Genomic DNA, 20,378 nt, shown 5'->3' on the forward strand with positions numbered 1-20,378 from the left:
AGAACACTACCTCCCTGTTTTAATGAGATGTCTAGAAATCTTGTAAATGAACATTAACTGCTCTGATTTAAATTTCAGCCAAATAGAGTGAAGCAAGTACTGAGAGGGGAGGTAGGGCAAAGGGAATGCTGTTTGCAGGCAGTTTACCCTATAGCCTGTGAGAAATGAAATAGCTGTGTCTGTTTTCATAGCTAACTTTCAAATAAAAATGCTTCTGCTCAGGTTTTGAATCCTGGCTATTTTTTATATCCATGTGACACTGCAGTGGATTATAACTCAGCAGACCAGTGCCCGAACACTGGACTCAGGTTTTAAAAGAGGTAGAAACCTTTACAGGCAATGTAAAACAGCTCCTGACACCTTTACGAATTCAAACACAAGACAAGCTCTATATGGGTTTACACACTCCCAGAAAGCAGGTATAATTTATTTAACAGCCTATCACACTAAATCTGTGAGATAAGCTCTCTTAACAATCTCACTACATTTTGTGACACATGAAACACACTGCTGAAAGACAGATAGAGTAGACACGACAGTGGTAAGCAGATACAATATGTAGAAAGATGAAAGAATAGACTGAGACGGAGTGAGAAATGTCACTTGCTCTGTTTGGCTTTGTTTTTTTTGATCTGCATCTTATTTTTGGCTTTTCCTCCTTCTGCATTCTTTGACAGTTCACCTTTTTTTTTCCCTTCCCAGAAGCATAAATAGATGGCAAATAAATAAGCATTACAGAGTGCTAGCTGGGCAAGGTGAGCTCTGACAACTTCTTGGCTCCAGGACAGACTATGCTACAGCCATCTTGCTCTCCCAGTAAACAATAAAATGATTGAAATCCATTTCACTAAAGTACTGGTTGTAACTGGAGACAACTTTTTCAGAAAAAGACAAAGAAAAAGCAGGTTATACTGTACACTGACAACAAGAAAGATCATGGCACTATTCTACAGAAAAGGAAACTTAACTCAAGCACTTTGGCTAAACTCCAGTCTGGCTAAATATATTTGCATAGCTATGCTTTTCTCTATAGTTCAATGACTTTTATTCTACTGAAGAAACACCCGCCCCTAAATGGTGTACTGTTTCTGCAACATCAATGTTACTGTTTTTATGTGTTGGTTAAGAAACATATATTCAAAGGCCAGAAAAATCCAAGGCCTATTCAAGTCAACACGAACTCAGTGAGACCGAGATTTCTCCCAGAATTACTAAATCATAAATGAGCACTGCAGCGTGAAAAACATTCTGAAAATGTAAGGTTGCTAATAGAAATACAGATATATCAGAATTCCCAGATTGTACTTAGTGTTAGAGCTAAATACAAACAACAGGCATTTCAAATATTGTTTCCAAGTATTTTACCATTCATATTTTATGGGCAAAAGTTTAAACAACAGACATCTATATCAGAGTGCAAATTTCAAAGAAAATAGCTTGAATATTTAGTTTTGCTGAACTTCCTACTGCTTATTTCCTGCTTTGTTCTAAAAAGGCCTTAGTCTAAGATTTCAACACAAGATGGCACTCTAAAGAGACTTCTTGACTCAAAGAAAATTTATCGACACCCTGAGGTATGTTTTTGTTTATCATCTTATTCTGGGAATTTTTGCCCTATGTAATTGTCTCACAGGTTTTTAAAATCCATAAAATGATGCTGTTTTACCAATGGCTGTAGTCTGGGTGAATGAGAAGTTCAGGAAGGCATGCAGACAATAAGATAGACATTAGCTACACATTTTAAATTATACTGTGTAAGAGCTGAATATGATAATATATTTTTATTATCCATATTTTAATCATATCCTTAAATATAATAACCACTTTGGTTAATGACTCTTCATCTCATTATATCTAAATGTTTGTAATAAAAATACTATTATCACATGCTGAATCCTAAAACAAGATCTCTCTCCAGTACTGTCAGCAAAACTGTTGCATTATTAAAATATTTAGTCCTTGCCTAGAATATTATTACAGCTCTAGAGTAACAGCAAGAATTTCAGATGATGTTAAAAAAATGTTAATAGCTTTTTAATATAGAAGCAAATAAGGATGACATTTCTTTACTATGTTATTACACCTATTTTGCAAAATACATTTAGCTAAGAGGAACCAAGTCATAGGATTAGGAAGGACCTCTGGAGGTCAGTTAGTCCCTCCTGTTCCATAAGGCAGTACCAGCTTTAGCCAAACAGCAGCTAAATGTATACTTCATTCACTCATCTTTATGCTTTACCCAGAAAGAGCTTTCTCTCTCATGCCCAGATACTGCAGACAGGAGAGGAGCAAGGATATTACTTGTCTCAGCAGCCTCTTCACTGTCAGTAATTCTAGCATTGCCAGTACTAATTTACTCAGGTATCACCTTTCTAGACCAACTCTTACATGGAAAGCCACAAGAGGACACCTTTCCTCTTAGCCTGCACTTGCTTTGTACCTCTTCTAGATTACAGATTCTCTAGGGCAGGGATTAAAATATCTATTCTGCCTTCTGCAACACCATTGACTGGTAGCAGAAAACTTATTAACGGGAACAGGTTTCTGTTTTTCATACATCTCTAAGTGCTGTAATTTTTCCTAACAAATCTTCTGCCCTCTCTGTGTCATTTGCCTCATTGTCTATTGGGTAATTTGAAGCTGACTGCCAAGCACACAGCAGGCAGGGTCTTTGTCACGTTAAAATTTGCCTCTAGTCCTTTTTTTGAACTCTAAAAATTGTTTCAAGTGGTTCAGGCAAAGTGGCTACAGCTTGATAGCGTAAGAGTTAATTTCTCAGACATCTTTTGTGACAGCAGTAAAAGTTGACTGTGCTTTATAGGCACCTTCTGTACAATGCCTACCACCACTACAAGAAGAACCTGGAGTGGTAACTGTTCAACTGCCCAAGGGAAAAAGTGAAAAACTTAAGTCAAAAAAGCTACCTTCATTGTATAAACAAAACAACAATGCCACCGACTTCCATGAGATTTAAGAATTCTGGGGGGATTAATTTTGGGGGGAGAGGAGAGGGGAAATTTACTTTTACCTCTATTCCTGAGTTAAAAGATACCCTACTTCACCTGAAGAATTGTATTATTATTATTGTATTGTATTATTTTTATATATTATAAGAAATCTATTATTTTTCTGTCTTTGTGCTTGTCATGAGTTAAAGGATGAGCTTGAACTTGAATGTTTTCAACGCTTGATGAGAGAAAACAATTTTTCCTTACAGAAGGTAAGTATTCATGAAAAGAGATCCCCTGATCCAAGACACTCTCAGGAGTAAGAACAAATAAGAAGCAGGCATTAGAACAGAGGAAAAAAGAGATCTTTTTAACAAGTGAAATGACTTGATTTATAATATCTTAAACAAAATGTTTAACAATGTGAAATAAAATATATGAACTAGAAGATCCAGTTTCTGTTTAAGACAGAACCAATACATTAAAGTTCCCAACTTCTGGGATTCTAAGACTGCACTCTCCCTTCAGGCTTTTTACTGTAAAAGTTATACAAAGACATACTAAGAGACAATCCCTGTCTTGGAGTTTATTTGTCACCTAAACCACAATAAACAAATAAATAAGGAAAGAGGTATAGGAAATACTGCACAAAAACTGAGAAAACCATATTCATTTATCCTAGGTGAACCTGGAAGAACCTCAATGGCGGTATGGCAGACTGACATAACACCTAACTTGATTGACTCAGGTGAAATTATCTCCCGCTCAGACACTGCTTTCTACAAAATTTTAAGTACATAAGCTTACAAAATGTTCTAAAAGGCAGTGGATGGAACAAGCTCCAGGTTCAGGTGCTTTTCACTTGCCACATTCACCTCAGGACTTCAGAATGGACTTTGTGGAAGTGGTTAAAATTTCCTAACTTTACCTGTAAGTCTTAGTCTAACACACAACTTTGACAGAAATCAAGATTATCCATTTAAATATTTTAACACCGCATATGTAAATGAGATATTAACTGTTTGAAAATGCCAGAAAAAACATTCCAAAATATGTTTTTGAAATAAATTAAGTAAAGAAGATCTGGCAATCGCTTTACAAGCAAATAATAGTCTATGTCTCACTGATCTAAGCAACTTTTCTATTGAGAATTGATTCAAAGATATTAACACAAGACATTATCTAAAGATTCACATCAGCAGAGCCTTTTTGTTCTCAGAAGGTTTACAGGAGCTGACTTTTCTGTCTCTCCTCAGCACAAAACCATCTCTGGCCTTGTACTTCCTGCTGTTTATCAAAGCCGAGCAAAGAGCTCGGGCATGGGCTGATTATGGAGCTTCTAAAAGCTGTGCAACGCAGGGTGGCTTTCAGGAGATGCAGCGCATTTCTCAAGGATTCTTTACACGAAAAGAAAAGAGTGGTTTGGATGTAGCAGCTGCAGTCCCAAGCCTCGCTAATTATTTCAAGGCTGTTTCTCGATCTCTTTATGAAGAGTGAAGTATGTAGCATTCACGTCAAATTGCTAGGTTCAATGTTAGGAAGAGCTGCATGAAATAATGTGGCCTATGCTTTTAAGAGGTCATATAATATTTTTTCTTCTAAATATCCATGTATTCATTGCATTTTCCCTGTGCTTTCCAGAAACACTGCAAATCATGCCATGCAGTGATTTCAGAGAACTTCCAGTTTTCTGTGGTTTTCTGTAGAAGCATGTATCTCTATACAACCAGTTAAATATTTATGGCACTTTGAGTGCTCTAAGCATTAGATCTAATGAGCATAATGCTAATAACCATAGATCTCATTGTTCTTTTAAAGTAAATACTAAAGAAATATGCTGTGATGAGACATTACATTCACCCTCATCTCCTATGGAATGGGTGTGAATACTTACAGGAAAGCATTGCCCACTTTCCTGACTTTAAAAAGGAGAAAATGGAATGAAGTAGTGATACACTTTCATGAAGGGATATCATACTTTTCTAAGTAACTTAGAACTAGCAGAAAGGAAAAGCTTTATCTCATAGCTTGACTTGATATCTTCAGCTGTCCTGAGAACAAGACATCAAAATTGTGCAAGTCATTAATAACCAGCACAAGAAATTACACCAAGGTATGTGAGTTTTAAGTATCATTTAAAGTATTAAAAGAATGTAATTTTTGTGTGATGGCAATTGCTAAATTTTTTAAACTGCATTTTAAGATAATTAATTAAACTACATTTCCATTCAGGAAAGGGGTCAGGCTGAGAGAACTGAGGGCTGCAGTATCAAATTCTTTACTGGCATCAGTGAGTATTGCTTCCTTGTAATTGAATAAAACTTCATTAGACAGCAGAAAATTCAAGCCTAAATACATTTAAAAAGAACTTCTCAAGCAATAACTATGCTATGCTTTTATAAATTCATATGCCTTCTTTTTCTTTAAAAAGTAGAAGGGAAATTCATTACTTAGGTACATGCTCCTCTGCACACACAATCCTCTCTCTGTGCATGGGTGTGAAGGAACCATTCTTTAAAAGGAAGCGAATGGTTAAATATCCAGCGCTATTTAGTCGGTGTCATCTTTTGTGGTAACACCAACTATGGAGCTTATCTAAGCAAAGTTTTTGAGATACAGACATCTGTTGAAAATGAGATCAAGCCACAGAATCTAAAAATATAAGCAGGCAATAGCAAGATTGTGATAGTTACAAACTTCAGTGAAGTTACTGTGTTATCAAAACCATGAGTACTCTAAACTCTTTCTGAAGGCTAGGGATACTGTATATGGGATCTGTAAGTGAAGTGAGGCTAGATCCCATGGAGCCTTACCTTAAATGAAAGCCTCCTGTACTCTACTTAATAGAGCAGTGTATTCCTGAGATTCACTATCACGGCAGTGCTCTTTAAGTTGGGTCATTCTTTTTTTCATTTTACATATCAATATACAGATATAGAGATATGTAAATATATATATGCATGTGTATATTATTGAAGAATCTAAATAAATGGAACAATCTTCCTGAAACAAACTTAAAATTCACTACTCCGGGCTGCCTCCACGGGAGCGCTCAGAAGAATGAAGCACAGATTTCCTTAAAACCTGGCAAATTCATGGTAGCTTCAAACTGAGATCCTTTCTTTCTCACCCGCTGCAGAACTGCAGATTCTTTAAAGGCTCTATATGGCTTATTGAGTCATTCAAGCATACAGAGGGCATGATAGATTTCTTCCCACTATCTCCTTCTCTCTGGGTGATGTAAGAACACACTTTCATTTTTGCAATGCTTGCTAGGTTACGCTGCCTGCAAAGGCACTGATGAATATGTGTGCAATGGCAAATATGTTTGCACTTTCCTCTGTTCTGAACCACTAAACAACTTCCAAACTGACAGCTAAAATAACTCTTCTATATGCTGAAGATGGTCCAAGAGAAAGTCATTCTGAGGGATCTTGATCACTAAGATGGGAGAGGAAAAAAAACATTCAGAAGTAAACCAGGATTAAGATTTTTAATTTAGACCTGATGACTTTCCTTGCTGCTTTCATTTAGTAGTTGAGCATGCGAACAGGAAGAAATTCTACTGTTTGCTTTATCTGAGTCCTATGGACAATAGAAAAGACCTGGTAATTTAAATAATTATATTATCCAAACTTCGCATATAACTCACTTGAATCTTATCTCATTCTGTCACAGGTAGCACACGTAGTACTGCATTCAAAGAGAAAAGATAAGATAGGTTTCTCATCAGGATTTCGTTGCAGATACAGCTGGCAGAAAATCGTGTTTTTAGAAGGCAGATATGAGCCTAAAGAGGCAAATAACCACTTGATAGGATTTTCAAAAGTACACAGGTTTAACTGTGACTTAAATCAGTGTTAGCCAAACATGTAAGGGCTTTTGAAAATCCTATTAGCAGCCTATTTGCATACTCTGCCTGCAGTCAGAGTTCCTGGCCATGGCGCCACTGAGCATCTGGGGGGCTGACTATGAGATGACTTCTGCTTCTGTGGAAGCAACAACTTTCCTGCATTTAGTTTCATGAGAACATCATAGATGATGTCTGGCTCAACTTGTGTAGCTGCTGACTTAACTGTGGACCTCATGTTTGAGAAAGATATTGGCAGGTGAGGTGTCAGACTATTCATAAACTGGTGTTTACCACAATTTTCCATGGTTTTAATCTTAAAAGTTACTTGAGTTTCCATAGGATTCATGATAGGTGAAACACAAAGGATTCGGAACTGTCCACACAGTGAAGCCAGGCCAAAAGGTAACAGCTTTATTCTCCCATATACTTTTTTACAAAGCTCTGCTGATCCAGTAGTTCCAGGCAAAGTGTGTCTTTCATGACCAACCTTAACCTTTTTCACTTTATGCATTCACCAACAGCATTGAGAGGGTGCAATGTTCAGAATGCCAAATTCCTTGTTCTCAGTTATAAGGGTATGAGAAGGGAGGAAGAGCTGCATAACTGGCCAGAACTTAGACATACTGAACCACCACAATACCTCTGGCCTAGGATGCTGCTAGCTAGGACACTTCACAGAGCATCTGCTTCTACTGCCTTATTTATCAAATAATGGAGGATGATTCCTTCCAGTGGCCCGTGTGCAAAAGGGCAGCAGTTCTCGTGGCCTTGTAGCATTAATATCAGAGTATCTGAGCGCCCTGGTCACTGCATGATGGGAGCTCAAGGGCTGACATAACCCCCAAGCTTTTAGGAGGGCATCGGAAGGAGCTGGAAAAGCAGTGTAATGCACAGCCTTTAGTTGTCCTTATCCAGTCACAACTACTCTAACACATTAGTGTTCAGTGAAATACATTCCTCCTTTATATTTCTATGATTACTGTATAAGCCTCCTTTCCTTCTCTATTTGCATTATATTTCTTCAAATGTACAGCAAAACCTAGTCAATATGCATTACGTTTTTGTATCCTAATAGAAAATTAGGATGAACCTCACCTGAAACAATTCAACAGTTTTATAACAGGCTTGTATGGTCCATTGCTATTGAAGGCATTAAAAATGCATTATTTAACACAGCAAACATACAACTTACCCTCAGCATAGGGCCATTCTGGAACACATGGGGTTCATCACAAACTACACAGTATTCATTCAACACTGGTATCCGCTGCTCAGCAAATTCAATAGTCTAAGAACAGTGAAAATGAGAATAACAACATCTGCTTAAAAATAATTAACAGTCAGCTCATGCTCCAGAGTGTTTTAAAAATGGGTAAGATATGACATCCTACCTGCACAAGAAAGCCACGGTCTCGTACCGGAATGCATTTTGCACCATAATTTTGCTGCAAGGAAAAAGTTCAGACAACTTCAGTGATGGTAGATTAATTACAAGGCTTTCTTGAGGACATGGTAAAACATTTCTATTTTTTGTGTACCAATTTGTTAATTACACAATATTTTCACCTAAAAAAAATCTCTCATCTGCATAAACCAATTCTCACAAATAATCCATCTTTTTTACTGTTTGCTGAGTGTAGGGTGGGTTTGTTGCATTTCTTTCTTAGTCTTTAAATCTGATGAGCTTGATATCTCAGCATCCCAAAACTCTAGTCTCAAATGGAAACACCAGTTTCCTCAACTCCATTCTAATAAGCAGGCATTTGATTACTTCTTTCACATTTAAACTGTGCATTGTCTTTATGCCTATCTAAATACGGAATATGTGCTTAGGCTTGAATGACTAAAATAACTTCTAGAAGTGTTGAAAATTTTTTCTTTTATATTTACTATGAGCTCAGTTCTGCGAGCGTCAGACTGACAGCTCTCTCTGCTCAGATCCCACTCACATTCCTTCTGCCTTTTTCTTTCAAAGTGCAACAACATAAATTAGAAGGTACCTTTGTTATGTGAGTCAGTAAGGTACAGGACTCCCCCTAGGCTGACATCTATCTCAAACACCCTTGTTTTGACTGACAGTCAGAGCAGCTCCATTTACAGCTTTTTGGAGTTCTGTTTATTCACAGGCTTACTTCCTTTCATTCTTCTAACTGCTTATTTGGGAAACTTTTTACTTTTTTTCTCTTGGAAGATAATCCTGCTATTTGTATACGTACATGAGACTCTAACATTTTAGCTGAGAATTTAAAATAAGGTAGGGTCCTAATTCATCGGTTACACGTTCCACAGACTTCAGATTAGAGTTAGGCACCCAGATTACCTGCATATCTGGTCCCCATGTGTAAGATGTGAAATGGATTCTTGATGCCCTTCTGCTAATATCAGTGAAATTGCACGTGACCATGTATGTGATGATTTTCCTTCAAAGTAAATGCATTATAGTAATAAAATTACTAGGACTAATATAGATTTTTATAGACTGTCAAGTAGGGCCTGCATTTCTTCTGAATCAGCTGATAATATCAGTTATGAAACCACTTAGGCAACTCTTCATTATCTTATCAAAATCAATGGGACTTTCTGCACTTAACTTCAGGAAGAAAGACTGCTGAGACCTCCTCTGCTGGTTCAGAAAAAAAATCAATCTCTGTACTGGTAAAAAGATACAGATAAAAAGTTTGTTGGCTTATCTCAAATTAGTTTGGTTGTACACTTTACAGGAACCAATCACACAGCATGTATATAAATGATTTTACAAGAGTAAATCAATGCTTTTAGAGTTGATGAGTATACCTCACAGCTTATTAAACTAGTTTGCCATGAAATGTAATACACTCAACGTAATTTCATTATTCAAAATGTACTATTTTGAATGTATGTACAGCATTTCAAGCAAGATCTCAGTTTCCACAGGCTGGGAAAATCAAGGTACTGTCAGGCTAGGAGACTGGAGAGGACTGCCTCCTAAGGGCCAAGCCTAACACAGAAAGCAGACCAGGGCCTTTGAAAGAGCACAAACAGTCCAGCTCCCTCCTCTAAAGTGTAAACACCATCTTTTAAGAGTCAGAGACAAAAGAATTAAGTTTGAGCTCTATCTCCTAAACTTAATAATTTGCACTACTCTTTGTTTTCCTAAACAATCATACCTCTGGGGAAAGAAAGGGAGGCAGTGCGGGCTTAATCACTTCCCCGACCTTCTGCTGCCATGAGGGTGTTTGAAGGCTAAACCTTTCACAAAGCATAAATGCACACAAGGTAAGCTGAATCGTGACTGCATTCCTTCCAGTATGATGATGGTCAAAGATGAAAAGTCTAGAGGGAGAAGTGACGTGGCACCTGAATGAGCCAAGGGGTGTTGCTTCCCCCATGAAACAAACAGGAAAATCAGAAAAGACCTGTGTGACCAAGCCAATTTTGCAGCACAGAAGCTCACACTGGCCCTCCTTCCTGCAGCAAGAAAGCAGTGAAGGAAGTCGCTGACCAGCCTTACTCAGTGGCCGGCAGCTGTACATTGAGCTGTGTTCATGGAGAAATGGAAAGTCTTCATCTCGACTTAACAAGACTCTAGTTTTATGACCTAAATATATGTGTATGGATAGTTTTTAAATCCACCTTAAAAAGCAGACTCCATTATTCTTCACTGAATATTAAACTCTTCCAATATCTCCACTAATGTATGTCCTGAATATTAATGCCTTTGCATAAGGAGAATAGCATATCTGAAAATAATGTGAGAAAAACAAGCAGAATAATAAAATTATTATAAATAATAAAATTATTACGCACAGCAGCTTGTGAAGGTGATGATGAAGATGGTGTTAAGATACCAATAAGCCCTGAGGTAAGAGAGAGCCGCCTGCCCTCTGCTATGGTGGACTCCTTGAAAGGCTCCATTTTGGATGACTTAGGGGCGCTGGAGTAAGTCTTGCTGAGTAACTTGTGATTCTTCAACCCATCCAATTCTTCCATTCTAAGATTACTGGAGTAAGACCTGCTTAAAAGTTTGTGGGGCTTCAAGGTGCTGTTGTGCTCACATCGAGGATCCCCCGAACACGACCTACTTAACAGCTTATGAGGCTTTAAAGTGATGCACTCCTCCTGCTTGACAGCTGCAGAGCAAGAACGGTTCAACAGTTTGTGCGATTTAATAGCCATTGTCTGTTCAGCTCTAGGATCACTGGACAACGAGCGGCCAAAGGTTCTGTGGGATTTTGTGGCACACACATCCTCCGCCTTAACTGTGCTAGAGCAAGTCCTTCTCAGTAGCTTGTGAGTTTTGGAGATGCCATCCTGTTCCGACTTCAGTTTTGATTTATTTTTACCACAGCCAGGTGGAGGATAACTTGGCGACCTTAAAAATAAATAACGGAAAGATGTAGTTGGAGGATAATCTAAAATCTGTGCAAAACAAGCAACTAAGTCCACGTATATGCATGAATTTTTAAGTGCCAGCTGTCTTTAGGTATCTGACTAGTGATAAACCAGCCCCAACATTTAAAAAAAGAGCACTTGCATGTAGGACCAATTTCCTAATACCAAATCTTACTCCTGTTTATACACAACTTCTCACTGATTGAAAGGCAGCTAACTGTATATGCAGAAGAAAGAGCTACATTGTTATAGCTTTTGGTCCAGGTCCCTAGATCTCTAATCAAACCACTTATTTAGGCAGCTATTTTTGAAATGGAAACTGCATATTTCACACAAGATTACAACACATTTCTCTTATCAAAGTCTATCTTTCCTATGTAATCATTATGGCATGATTCCAAAAAAATTACTGTCTTCTGGACATAGCATAACAAATTTTACATGCAGATCAAATGGAAGATATAATGAGCAATGAAACTTGCAGACAGTAACTCAAATTTAATTCAGCTGAAATGATTTTTTTAACCTCACAATAATCCGAGTGCTTTGTGAAAGACAATTCAACCCCATTCTGTCCTGTTTTAGACAAGTTCTACCTCTGTAACACTGGAAATGAGAAAGCGAGGAACCCAAATTATGAATATAGAAAATAAAGAACGAAAGGTTTTTACAAAACAACGTTCTTATGAACTGGCACATTTCTGTAATGTTCACATTCACCTTTCCTTGCAAAACAAGAACTGATATCAGGTATGCTGAATCATTTTTCTATGCTTTATAAGTAATCCAAATCTTTTGAGTACTTTTTGGCTTCGATGAAACAGAAAAGAAATGAAACCCCCAGGGGAAAATCCCTGTAAGAGGCTGGCAGGTTTCCCCGAGCTGTTAGCAAGTGGCAGCAGTGGGAAATGGGAGTGGAGCATGCTGACTCACGGTTGCAGATGGCTCATGATCGCACTCGGATGTACGGGAGGTGGGAATGGGACTCTAGAGAGAGGGAAAGGGGGCCTCGAGCTTCAGCTGAATGCTCCTGGGAGAGGGACTGCCGTAGCAGCCAATTCCAGAGAAGAAAGATTGGGCTGGCTTTTGTATGCCCTTTATGAATAAAAACAACCCCCAAACTACAGCCTGCACAAACTGTCGGCCAATGGTGAGTGGCAAGGTAGCGGAGGGGTAAGCTTTCTGCTCAAAACACTGTCTTCCTCTTTTACCTTTGAATAGAGAGAAAACCTTTTGTCATCTGTGACATTCCTCCCTTCTCGATGCGAATCAACTGTTTACTCCCTCGCTTTTTACACAAAGAATTTAGAATAGCAAAATTCATCAAAAAGAAGAAACACTCAAAGAGCATTCAATTCAAATTCACAGAAGGGGTGATCTGTCAACCCTTCAGAAGCAGGCAAACATGCTAGAGTAGATAGTCACATTCCTGAAAGAGAGAAAATCAGAGCCTGATTTTACAGAGACTTAAAGTGTAAGAGTAACTGGTAGCAGTCATAACGAATTTAACCGAACTGTCACAAACTATTATTTGCATGTTTTTTAATGTCTTTGGACTTTGTCCCTTGGAATTCCGTGCCTGCGTTTCAGAAGTTCTGAACGTTCATGCATGCAAATAGTGGGGAGGTGTGGGTGCTCAACAGCTCTCAAAATCAGTCTTTGACACAGTGACCTTTCTACTTTTAAAAGAATTAAAAATACGTACAGCTGTGGAAAGAAGAGCTGGGCAACCACAAAATTAGCAATATATATGCCTGCTACCCAAATAACAGTCAAATGCTACCAAGATAGTAGAGTAACAAATACAGCCAGGTTAAGTAATATAAAAGGAATTATTTCCAGTTCTAGATGAATCATGGTTGTTTCAGAGTAGGGCACTGAAAGGTTCTGCCTTCAAATAGTCTTAGAAGCTGCAGTAGTATGTAGTTCACTTTTGAAGTCATGCAAGGCAAGGACTGGAAACCCATGAGGTAGGATATAAACAGAACACTTCTCTATGGAGAAAAGTCAACATTTCACCTTGTGAAGTATGCTGCGGATTTTGAACAGGATGTGATGATAACAGCTCATTTTCCTTATTATTACCTGCGCAATGTAGAAAAGATGTGCAGAGGGGATTTCACCTTTTTGTCAGACACCTTCTTATTGTGCGTACAATTAGACTTCTCTTTGCTATTCTTCCACTGCTGTGTAACAAACGTCTGCATGATTCTGCAAATTAAGAAAGAAAGATTTTCATATCATAGCGAAGTCACACTCATTTTAATATCAGGGCCTCTGTATTCACCACGTAGGCTATGTGATGCAACATCCTGCTTGTACAGGAAGAGTTTCTTTGTGGACTGGTAACTGGGTGCTTCAGCTCCTCAAAAATACTTTCCACCTCCCCTTCCCCAAAACCAATTCACATAGTACTCTTATTGAGAATATGCTCCATGTAACCAACCACCGCAAGACTTGTGGAAGTGTGCTTTTCACACATATCTAGGGACAAACTGATTCAGAGGTATAAACATAAGTATATGTGAAAAGATGACTCATCAAAGTGTTAATGAAATTGGATTGCATCATGAATACATTAAACTGCTAACATTTGTCTGCTATTCTTCCTTCTTGTCCTCAAAGCTTGGGTGGCCTCATTATTGTGGTATATCCCACAGACCACCACTGAGAAAGCGTAGCTCCTTTATGGAGCATGATGCTCAAAATGCATGATGCTCAAAAAGATGCCTGCTCCAGAGGCTTCACAACCTAAGCAGAAATACGAAATTGAACATTCTTAGCTTAGTCTTTCTGAACTTTTGTAGCTTGCTTCCTAAACGGCAGTAAAGTGCCAGGAAACCCTGGCAGGGAGCACAAATCAACTTCTTTCCAAGGACTGTCAAAACTGAACTTAAAAAAGGCAAAAACTTTACTTTGTTGTTGGTGGTGTTTTTTTAACAAAAATAAGTTCAAAATGCTTTGATCCAACCAACCTGACAACCTGTGAATTTTATCATACTTGAGATGGTCCAGGAGTTAAAATGAGTATAATATTTAAACTTCAATACACAGGTTTACACTTTTCCAGACTTACTTTTTCAGCTGATGTCCCAACCCAAATCTTTCCTTAGTAGAGATCTGAAATACATCCACAGTTGGCACTAGGGAAAAAAGAGATCTTGTTGATACAGGTACTTACAGGAATAGTCAGAACAGAGAACTCAAGACCATGTGACATATTTGAGGACCTTGTTCTAGCTGGACCTTTACTGTAGGCAATATCATTGAAGCAATGGTGCAAGTAGTAATGTCCTGAGTCTATGAAGAAATAGTCCTTTTTGCAGTACTGGTCAGTATCAATTTTAAACATTTAATCCTCTAAAATGCATCTCTTTCCACTGATTTTAATTATATTTTTTATACTATAGGAACAACTACAGAGCAGGATCAGATTAAAGGTATCTGTATTGATAATACACCTCAGTCATAATCCCTTAAACTTTGTTCCAAGTAAATAGTCTTCACATACTCAGGGTAGGATGCTCTGACTTTAAATAAATTTACTTATTTAAAATCTTCTCAGTTGAGAACTGGAGGTGTCACCATTTGCTACCTCTGGTTTACGGTCTTTCACTTTTTAATGGCCTTGGGAGAATCTCAAAAAAAATTTACATGCAGTTACTTTAGTCCAAATTGAATTTGTCCTCACTGAAAACAAAGATTTTATGCCTGTGTAATTGAAAAAAAAAAAAAAAAGCTCTTTCACAGAAAGAGGATCCGATAGTTTCTTAAGTATCTCACCATCAGACACATACCAAATTTTCCTCAATAAGATCTCTGAAGGATTTTGCCACACAATCTGAATTTCAGAACTTTATAAGGTGCAGGGCACCTGGAGTATTTCTGTTATTTCTGAGAAGAGAATTCTACTTAAGAATTCAAATTTCCTAAATACAAGCAGAATTCATATGAGCTCCTCATAAGTATCTTTAAACTTAGATCTTGGATAAGCACGTAGAGAAAAGTTCAAATCTACTCAAATACTTCTCCAAATGGTTACAGTTCTTGTGACTTTGAAGCAAACCCAAAGCAGAATAAAACAAACTGACTTATAGCTGGGCTTTCTTTCTAAGGACTTTTTAATATAAGGTCCATAATATTCATCATCTAAGTGCCTGATGTACGAATCCCAGTGGACAAGGACTACCCTGAATTTCCATCACGACCCTTCCTTCCATTGGTATATCCTTATTTACCTTTCAGGAAACTGAAAGCATAAGGGATAGAGGCTGACAATAAGCTCCTAGTATTACTAAAATCCTTTAATAACATTTACTAGATAGAAGTGGCAGATGGCATCCAGCACTTGTTGAGAGCGCCTCAGGTGTTCAAGGCAGGACAACAGCAAACACATATTAAAAGCACGAATCAACGTTATACTTTGTGTTAGGTAAGGAGGTAATAACAGTAAAAGAAAAGAAAAGTAAAGAAAAAAAATCTGAGTTTGGTTCAAATTTTACTAAAAAAAAATCGATATTTTTATATCCATATTATTCTGATCACTCAGAAAGCCAGATCTTACTCAGAATGTCAAAGTTAATCTGTTAATTTCCCTTTAATAAGGCAATTAAAAAAAATATGGTATATCTAACTTTGCCATCTAATTTCACTGAATTCAAAGCACTGTTGTCACCATTTCTCTAATGTTACTATTCAAATATAATCTCATCTTTTAAAGACAAACTGGTTAATTTTTTAAAAGAGATGAATAATTTCATTAGGGGTAGCAATGTGTTTAGGTTATCAAATTTAGGACACAGAGTAGGGCAGGGCAGGTTATTTTCAGTGGGATTCATCATACTTAGTTTTAGCAGTCTTAAAATCTGACAGCTAAACTACATTTGTTATCTAAGCTTTATAGCCAGAGGAGACAGACAGGCACATCCAAAGGGCAATTCATCCTAATCTAAGGCAGGTTTCTAAGATGTTGGGAGAAACCGCTCACAGGCATATACAAAAATCAGAAAAGATACTAACTAGAAGAATGAGTATCTAAAATCAGGATATTAAATAATTATAAGGTGGTATGTACACGCCCCATTGTGCTTTGGAGTATACTCCATATATGTTTCTTCTATCATTCAACAGAATGTATTATCAGGAGAAAAATATGTTGCATAAAGTAATGGCTTGGTAGTCTCAAAACAACATTTTTCAAGAGAAAGGGGAATATACAGAGAAGGGGTCTTGTTAACACAAAGGATGGTGGATCTCACTGTCCTTTCTTGGTAAACAAAAAGACATGGCTGCAACAGCAACTGCACTGAACTTGTAATACCAATAACAGCAAAGTATCTGTCTCTGGCCCTGATCTTGCCTTTCTTGGTACTCAGTCACTACCACAACCAGTCAGTTGCAGGACTGGGAACTTAACTTTCTGTTTAACCTTGTCAATAGTGCAGAAGATATCTTGTTGTTTTCATTTCACTAGATCATTTCTTTCTGCACAAGGCTCTTCACACTTCAGCCTCTCTCATTTGCTGCACTTAATTTTTTTTAATTACATTTTGATAGAAATTTTCTGATTACTAACACAGCTACCTATGGCAAATAGATACTTTAAGTTCTGCACATTTATAAAAAGCATCAGAAAAATACAGACAAAGATGAAAGACAAGCAAAAAAGCATGACACTGATGTAAGAAATGTTCATTTGAATGAACAGAATATAGCTTATAGTTAGCATCAGCAGACAACATATCCTATAAAAATAGCTCATTGGGATATATTTTTCTAAACATACCATGACTGGAAATATCTATTCATTTTCCAGGAGCAGAATTCTCCCACAGATACAAGCCTAAGCTGACAGCTGCACTGGAAGCCTCCAAATCCAGGCAAGTTTTGATCCAAAATACACACTTAGTTCTGACTTCCCACTGTAAAAATATATCTGAACTTGACTCTTGAATATGAATGTTTCCAAATTTTGAATCTCATTTGGGTCTTCATGAATTGGAACATTTTTAATCTCATGAGGAAGCTTTACTTACTTAACAACCACAGAGTGGGATGACAATATAACATTAAAAATTCTCATTCAAATTTAAAGATCCCCAGAGTTCACACAGTCATATAGAAATCAGAAGTTAACAGGATAATTATCATGGCCTGATTCTTCAGAGGTGCATAAAAAAGGGCACATCAACGTGCTGCACAGAACTGTGTATGTGTACATAATGAGTGATGTCTGCATCTGTGGTGACGATCCCTTGACCGCATACAAAGTGCCTAATTTCCAAAATCAGGAAATAACATATTAAAAATTGTAGATCCTTATTCCTTAAGCACCTCAGGTTCCTAGGACAGTTATATTTCACAGGATATTACGTCAACAAGTTCCAAAATTCAACCTATTAAAGTTTAAACTAGATGTCCATGTCATTATTAAGGGCCTAATCATGCAAATACATGTGAGCATGATTTCAAACAAACAGGACTGCTCTCAGTAGTAGATTTAAGCAAATGTAGGGTCAAAGATTCGCAATGAACGAGTATATCTGTCACCTAGTACATGGCTCAGCACTGAGACACCACACAAAGCACATGAAGAATACGCAGGTGACTAACCTGGACCATTTAAGTACTGTGTAAGTGAACAGTGCAATCGCACTATTATAGGCTCTGTGCGAATTACATCCCAAGCCACAGCAATCTCTTCCTAATTCAAGATAAAAAGAAAACAACAAAGACCATTAGCCATCATAAAGAACTGCTGCATTTTGTCAATCCACCTTAGGGTAGGTATAAACACTGGGCTTTCATTCATTTACCCAGTTATGGGATATCTACTCCAACTTTAAACTTGAGAATTAGGACAAACTATTGCCTGCCAATGCCCATAAGAGCAGTGTTAGACTGCTTTCAGTTCTCAAGTATGCTCATTTAAACTGGGCGCAGGTTTTTACACAGTACTACATCTGCAGTGTAGGTAGACACATTACCCTCTATCAAGAGATACTGCTTCACAGGTGAGGAGCAAAGGAGCAAATAAAGGTGGGAAGGAAGCTCATCCCGTTACATAGGGCAAAGGAAATTTTTGCTCCTCCTTAAGACTGACCAGATCAATTCACAGTATAATCAGATTTTCTTAAATATTAGAAGAGCCCCAAAACAACTATCTTGTGTGCTGTACTGACCTGGGGATACGACATATCTGTGCAGAAGCTAATGATGCCCCTAAAAGCACTAGTTTTCATTCTGCATCTAGAGGACAGGAAGTAACTGCACAGATGAGGTGAGGAAGTGTGGAGTTAATGACAGCGTAACGGTTACAGAAGCCATGCTGCCAGTCGGCAGCATCGCTGTCCTGTGTCTCCTTTGCCACGCAAGCCTCTCCCTAATCACTGCAGGTGCTGAGAAGTACACAGGAGAGCTCTAGCCAAGGTCGTCTTCCCTCCAGGACTCTATGAAGTGCTTTCACCTAACTAATGTCTAGGATAGCAAAAAAAGAAATGTATTTCATTTATATCAGTTACAACATTTACCATTCACAAAGCATGTTTGAAAGGAAATATACACGCAGTAAATAAAAGCTGACAAAACATTTTAACAATGAGATTGTAAAGGAAAAGAAAACCTTTCCACAGAGCAGCAATCAATAATGTGACAGCCACTTGTGAAGATCAAGCCTCTGAAGAAGGGAAGTCTCAGCGGTTGTCTAGAGAGTCTGATGTGTAGCAGAATTAAATGGGTATTAATGTTCATTATGTAATTCTGTGATTAGATTACTTACATCAAGAAAGCTAACATCAATATGCAGATCAATATCTACATCATCAATGGCTCCATATTCCCTGAAAGGAAAGAATTACATTAGATTAGAGGTCTTTAAGATACTCCTCAGCCCAGGAGTACTTAGAACAGGGAAGATTTTATAAAGGATAATGTTGGCTGTAAAATCAGAATGGTTATAAGATATACATTTACATAGATCGGATCAATATTCCCAGTGGGTGACCCTCTGCTGCACTGAAACTTTCTTTCAGTATATCTTGCTTAAATAAGCTAAATTTTTTTCTACTAATTCCCCCAAATTATCACTCCATTGTTGCTATGTATTTTTGTCTCATGTACTGGACAAACAAATCAAGAAAACAATGATGGTCACATACTGCTCCAATTTATAAGAAAGGAAAAACCTGGTTAATTAAAAAAGTATTTCAGGTTAACACCCAGCGGTCTAAGGAGAGGCTTCAGATAAATCATTAAAGACAAATACAACATAGCTTAGGTGTTGCCCTCTGAACTTTTATATTTAAAGTGTGACTGTTTTGTTTGTCGTCTGACTCATTCCCATGGCCTCCACCCAGTGTATTTGAAAACTTCTGAAAAATAGGGCTAGAAAATATTGTTCATATACTTAAATCAAAAATTGGTTTCCTTTTTATTTAAATTGCTTAAGTGGACAATTCTGTAGAAGTGCAGTCACTCAAGTTTTCGCAGATTAGCTGATACTCTTCTAGTCACTAATTTTTTGCTTTACACTGTGTTTATATGCTTGTTCTCACAACTTCCATGTTTTGCAACTAAGCTAGGTGAAGAGAGAGCACAGCAGCAATTGGGCGTAAATGAAGCTGATAAGGTAATTTTGACATAGGAAAATACTTTTGTGAATATACTTATCTCTTAACAAACTGGCCTTTCAGCCAGTGGCAAGGCCTAGTTTACACTGGAAATGACCAGTTCCTAACAACTAAGTCCAAGTGTACATGGGCCTTGATCTTCCACAAAGCTTTGTGAAGGGAACCTCTTCCAAACCTCGGTGTCTCCCCGGTACTCTCCAGTAAGAGCGAACCTGACGCCTCTCTCTCGTCCGCACGCAGGATGAGGTATGCCAGCGCTTGCTGGGCGGGTGGGCAGCCAGTCTCGCACTGTGGGACCTTGTGGCTTCCCAGCACCCTTGCAGCAGCTCACGCAGAGCAGTACAGCCACCGATCTCCTGCAACGGCTCCCAGAACGCTTTCTGACTTTGAAGCTCCTGGAGGCCCTCTGCCCAACAATGCATAGGTAATGTAAACAGGAGTTGGGCATGGGTGGTCAGTGACTTGCTCATGGCTTTGGTGGCCAGATTTCAAACGGCAGTGATGAAAAGCATGTAGGTATAGGAATTTCCCTTTTTATATTTAAAGCTCACTCTCTGACAGTAAAAGACTGCTAAAAGA

The 20,378-nt window shown here is 38.0% G+C and overlaps 1 protein-coding gene across 2 annotated transcripts in view; it reads right to left on the minus strand.

Moving 5' to 3' along the window:
* Positions 1-20,378, minus strand: part of LOC112983999 (protein mono-ADP-ribosyltransferase PARP8) — a 117,487-nt gene that overhangs the window by 29,287 nt on the left and 67,822 nt on the right. For both annotated transcript variants that reach the window (XM_064500955.1, XM_026101489.2), the window contains 7 exons: positions 18,950-19,010; positions 17,785-17,875; positions 14,249-14,315; positions 13,258-13,383; positions 10,588-11,152; positions 8,193-8,246; positions 7,994-8,089 (listed from right to left, as the gene is read on the minus strand). In XM_064500955.1, the coding sequence (XP_064357025.1) occupies positions 7,994-8,089; positions 8,193-8,246; positions 10,588-11,152; positions 13,258-13,383; positions 14,249-14,315; positions 17,785-17,875; positions 18,950-19,010 (1,060 nt within the window). The remainder of the gene's footprint in view (positions 1-7,993; positions 8,090-8,192; positions 8,247-10,587; positions 11,153-13,257; positions 13,384-14,248; positions 14,316-17,784; positions 17,876-18,949; positions 19,011-20,378) is intronic.

This window comes from Dromaius novaehollandiae, chromosome W (assembly GCF_036370855.1).
Source record: "Dromaius novaehollandiae isolate bDroNov1 chromosome W, bDroNov1.hap1, whole genome shotgun sequence".
NCBI classification, from domain to species: domain Eukaryota; kingdom Metazoa; phylum Chordata; class Aves; order Casuariiformes; family Dromaiidae; genus Dromaius; species Dromaius novaehollandiae.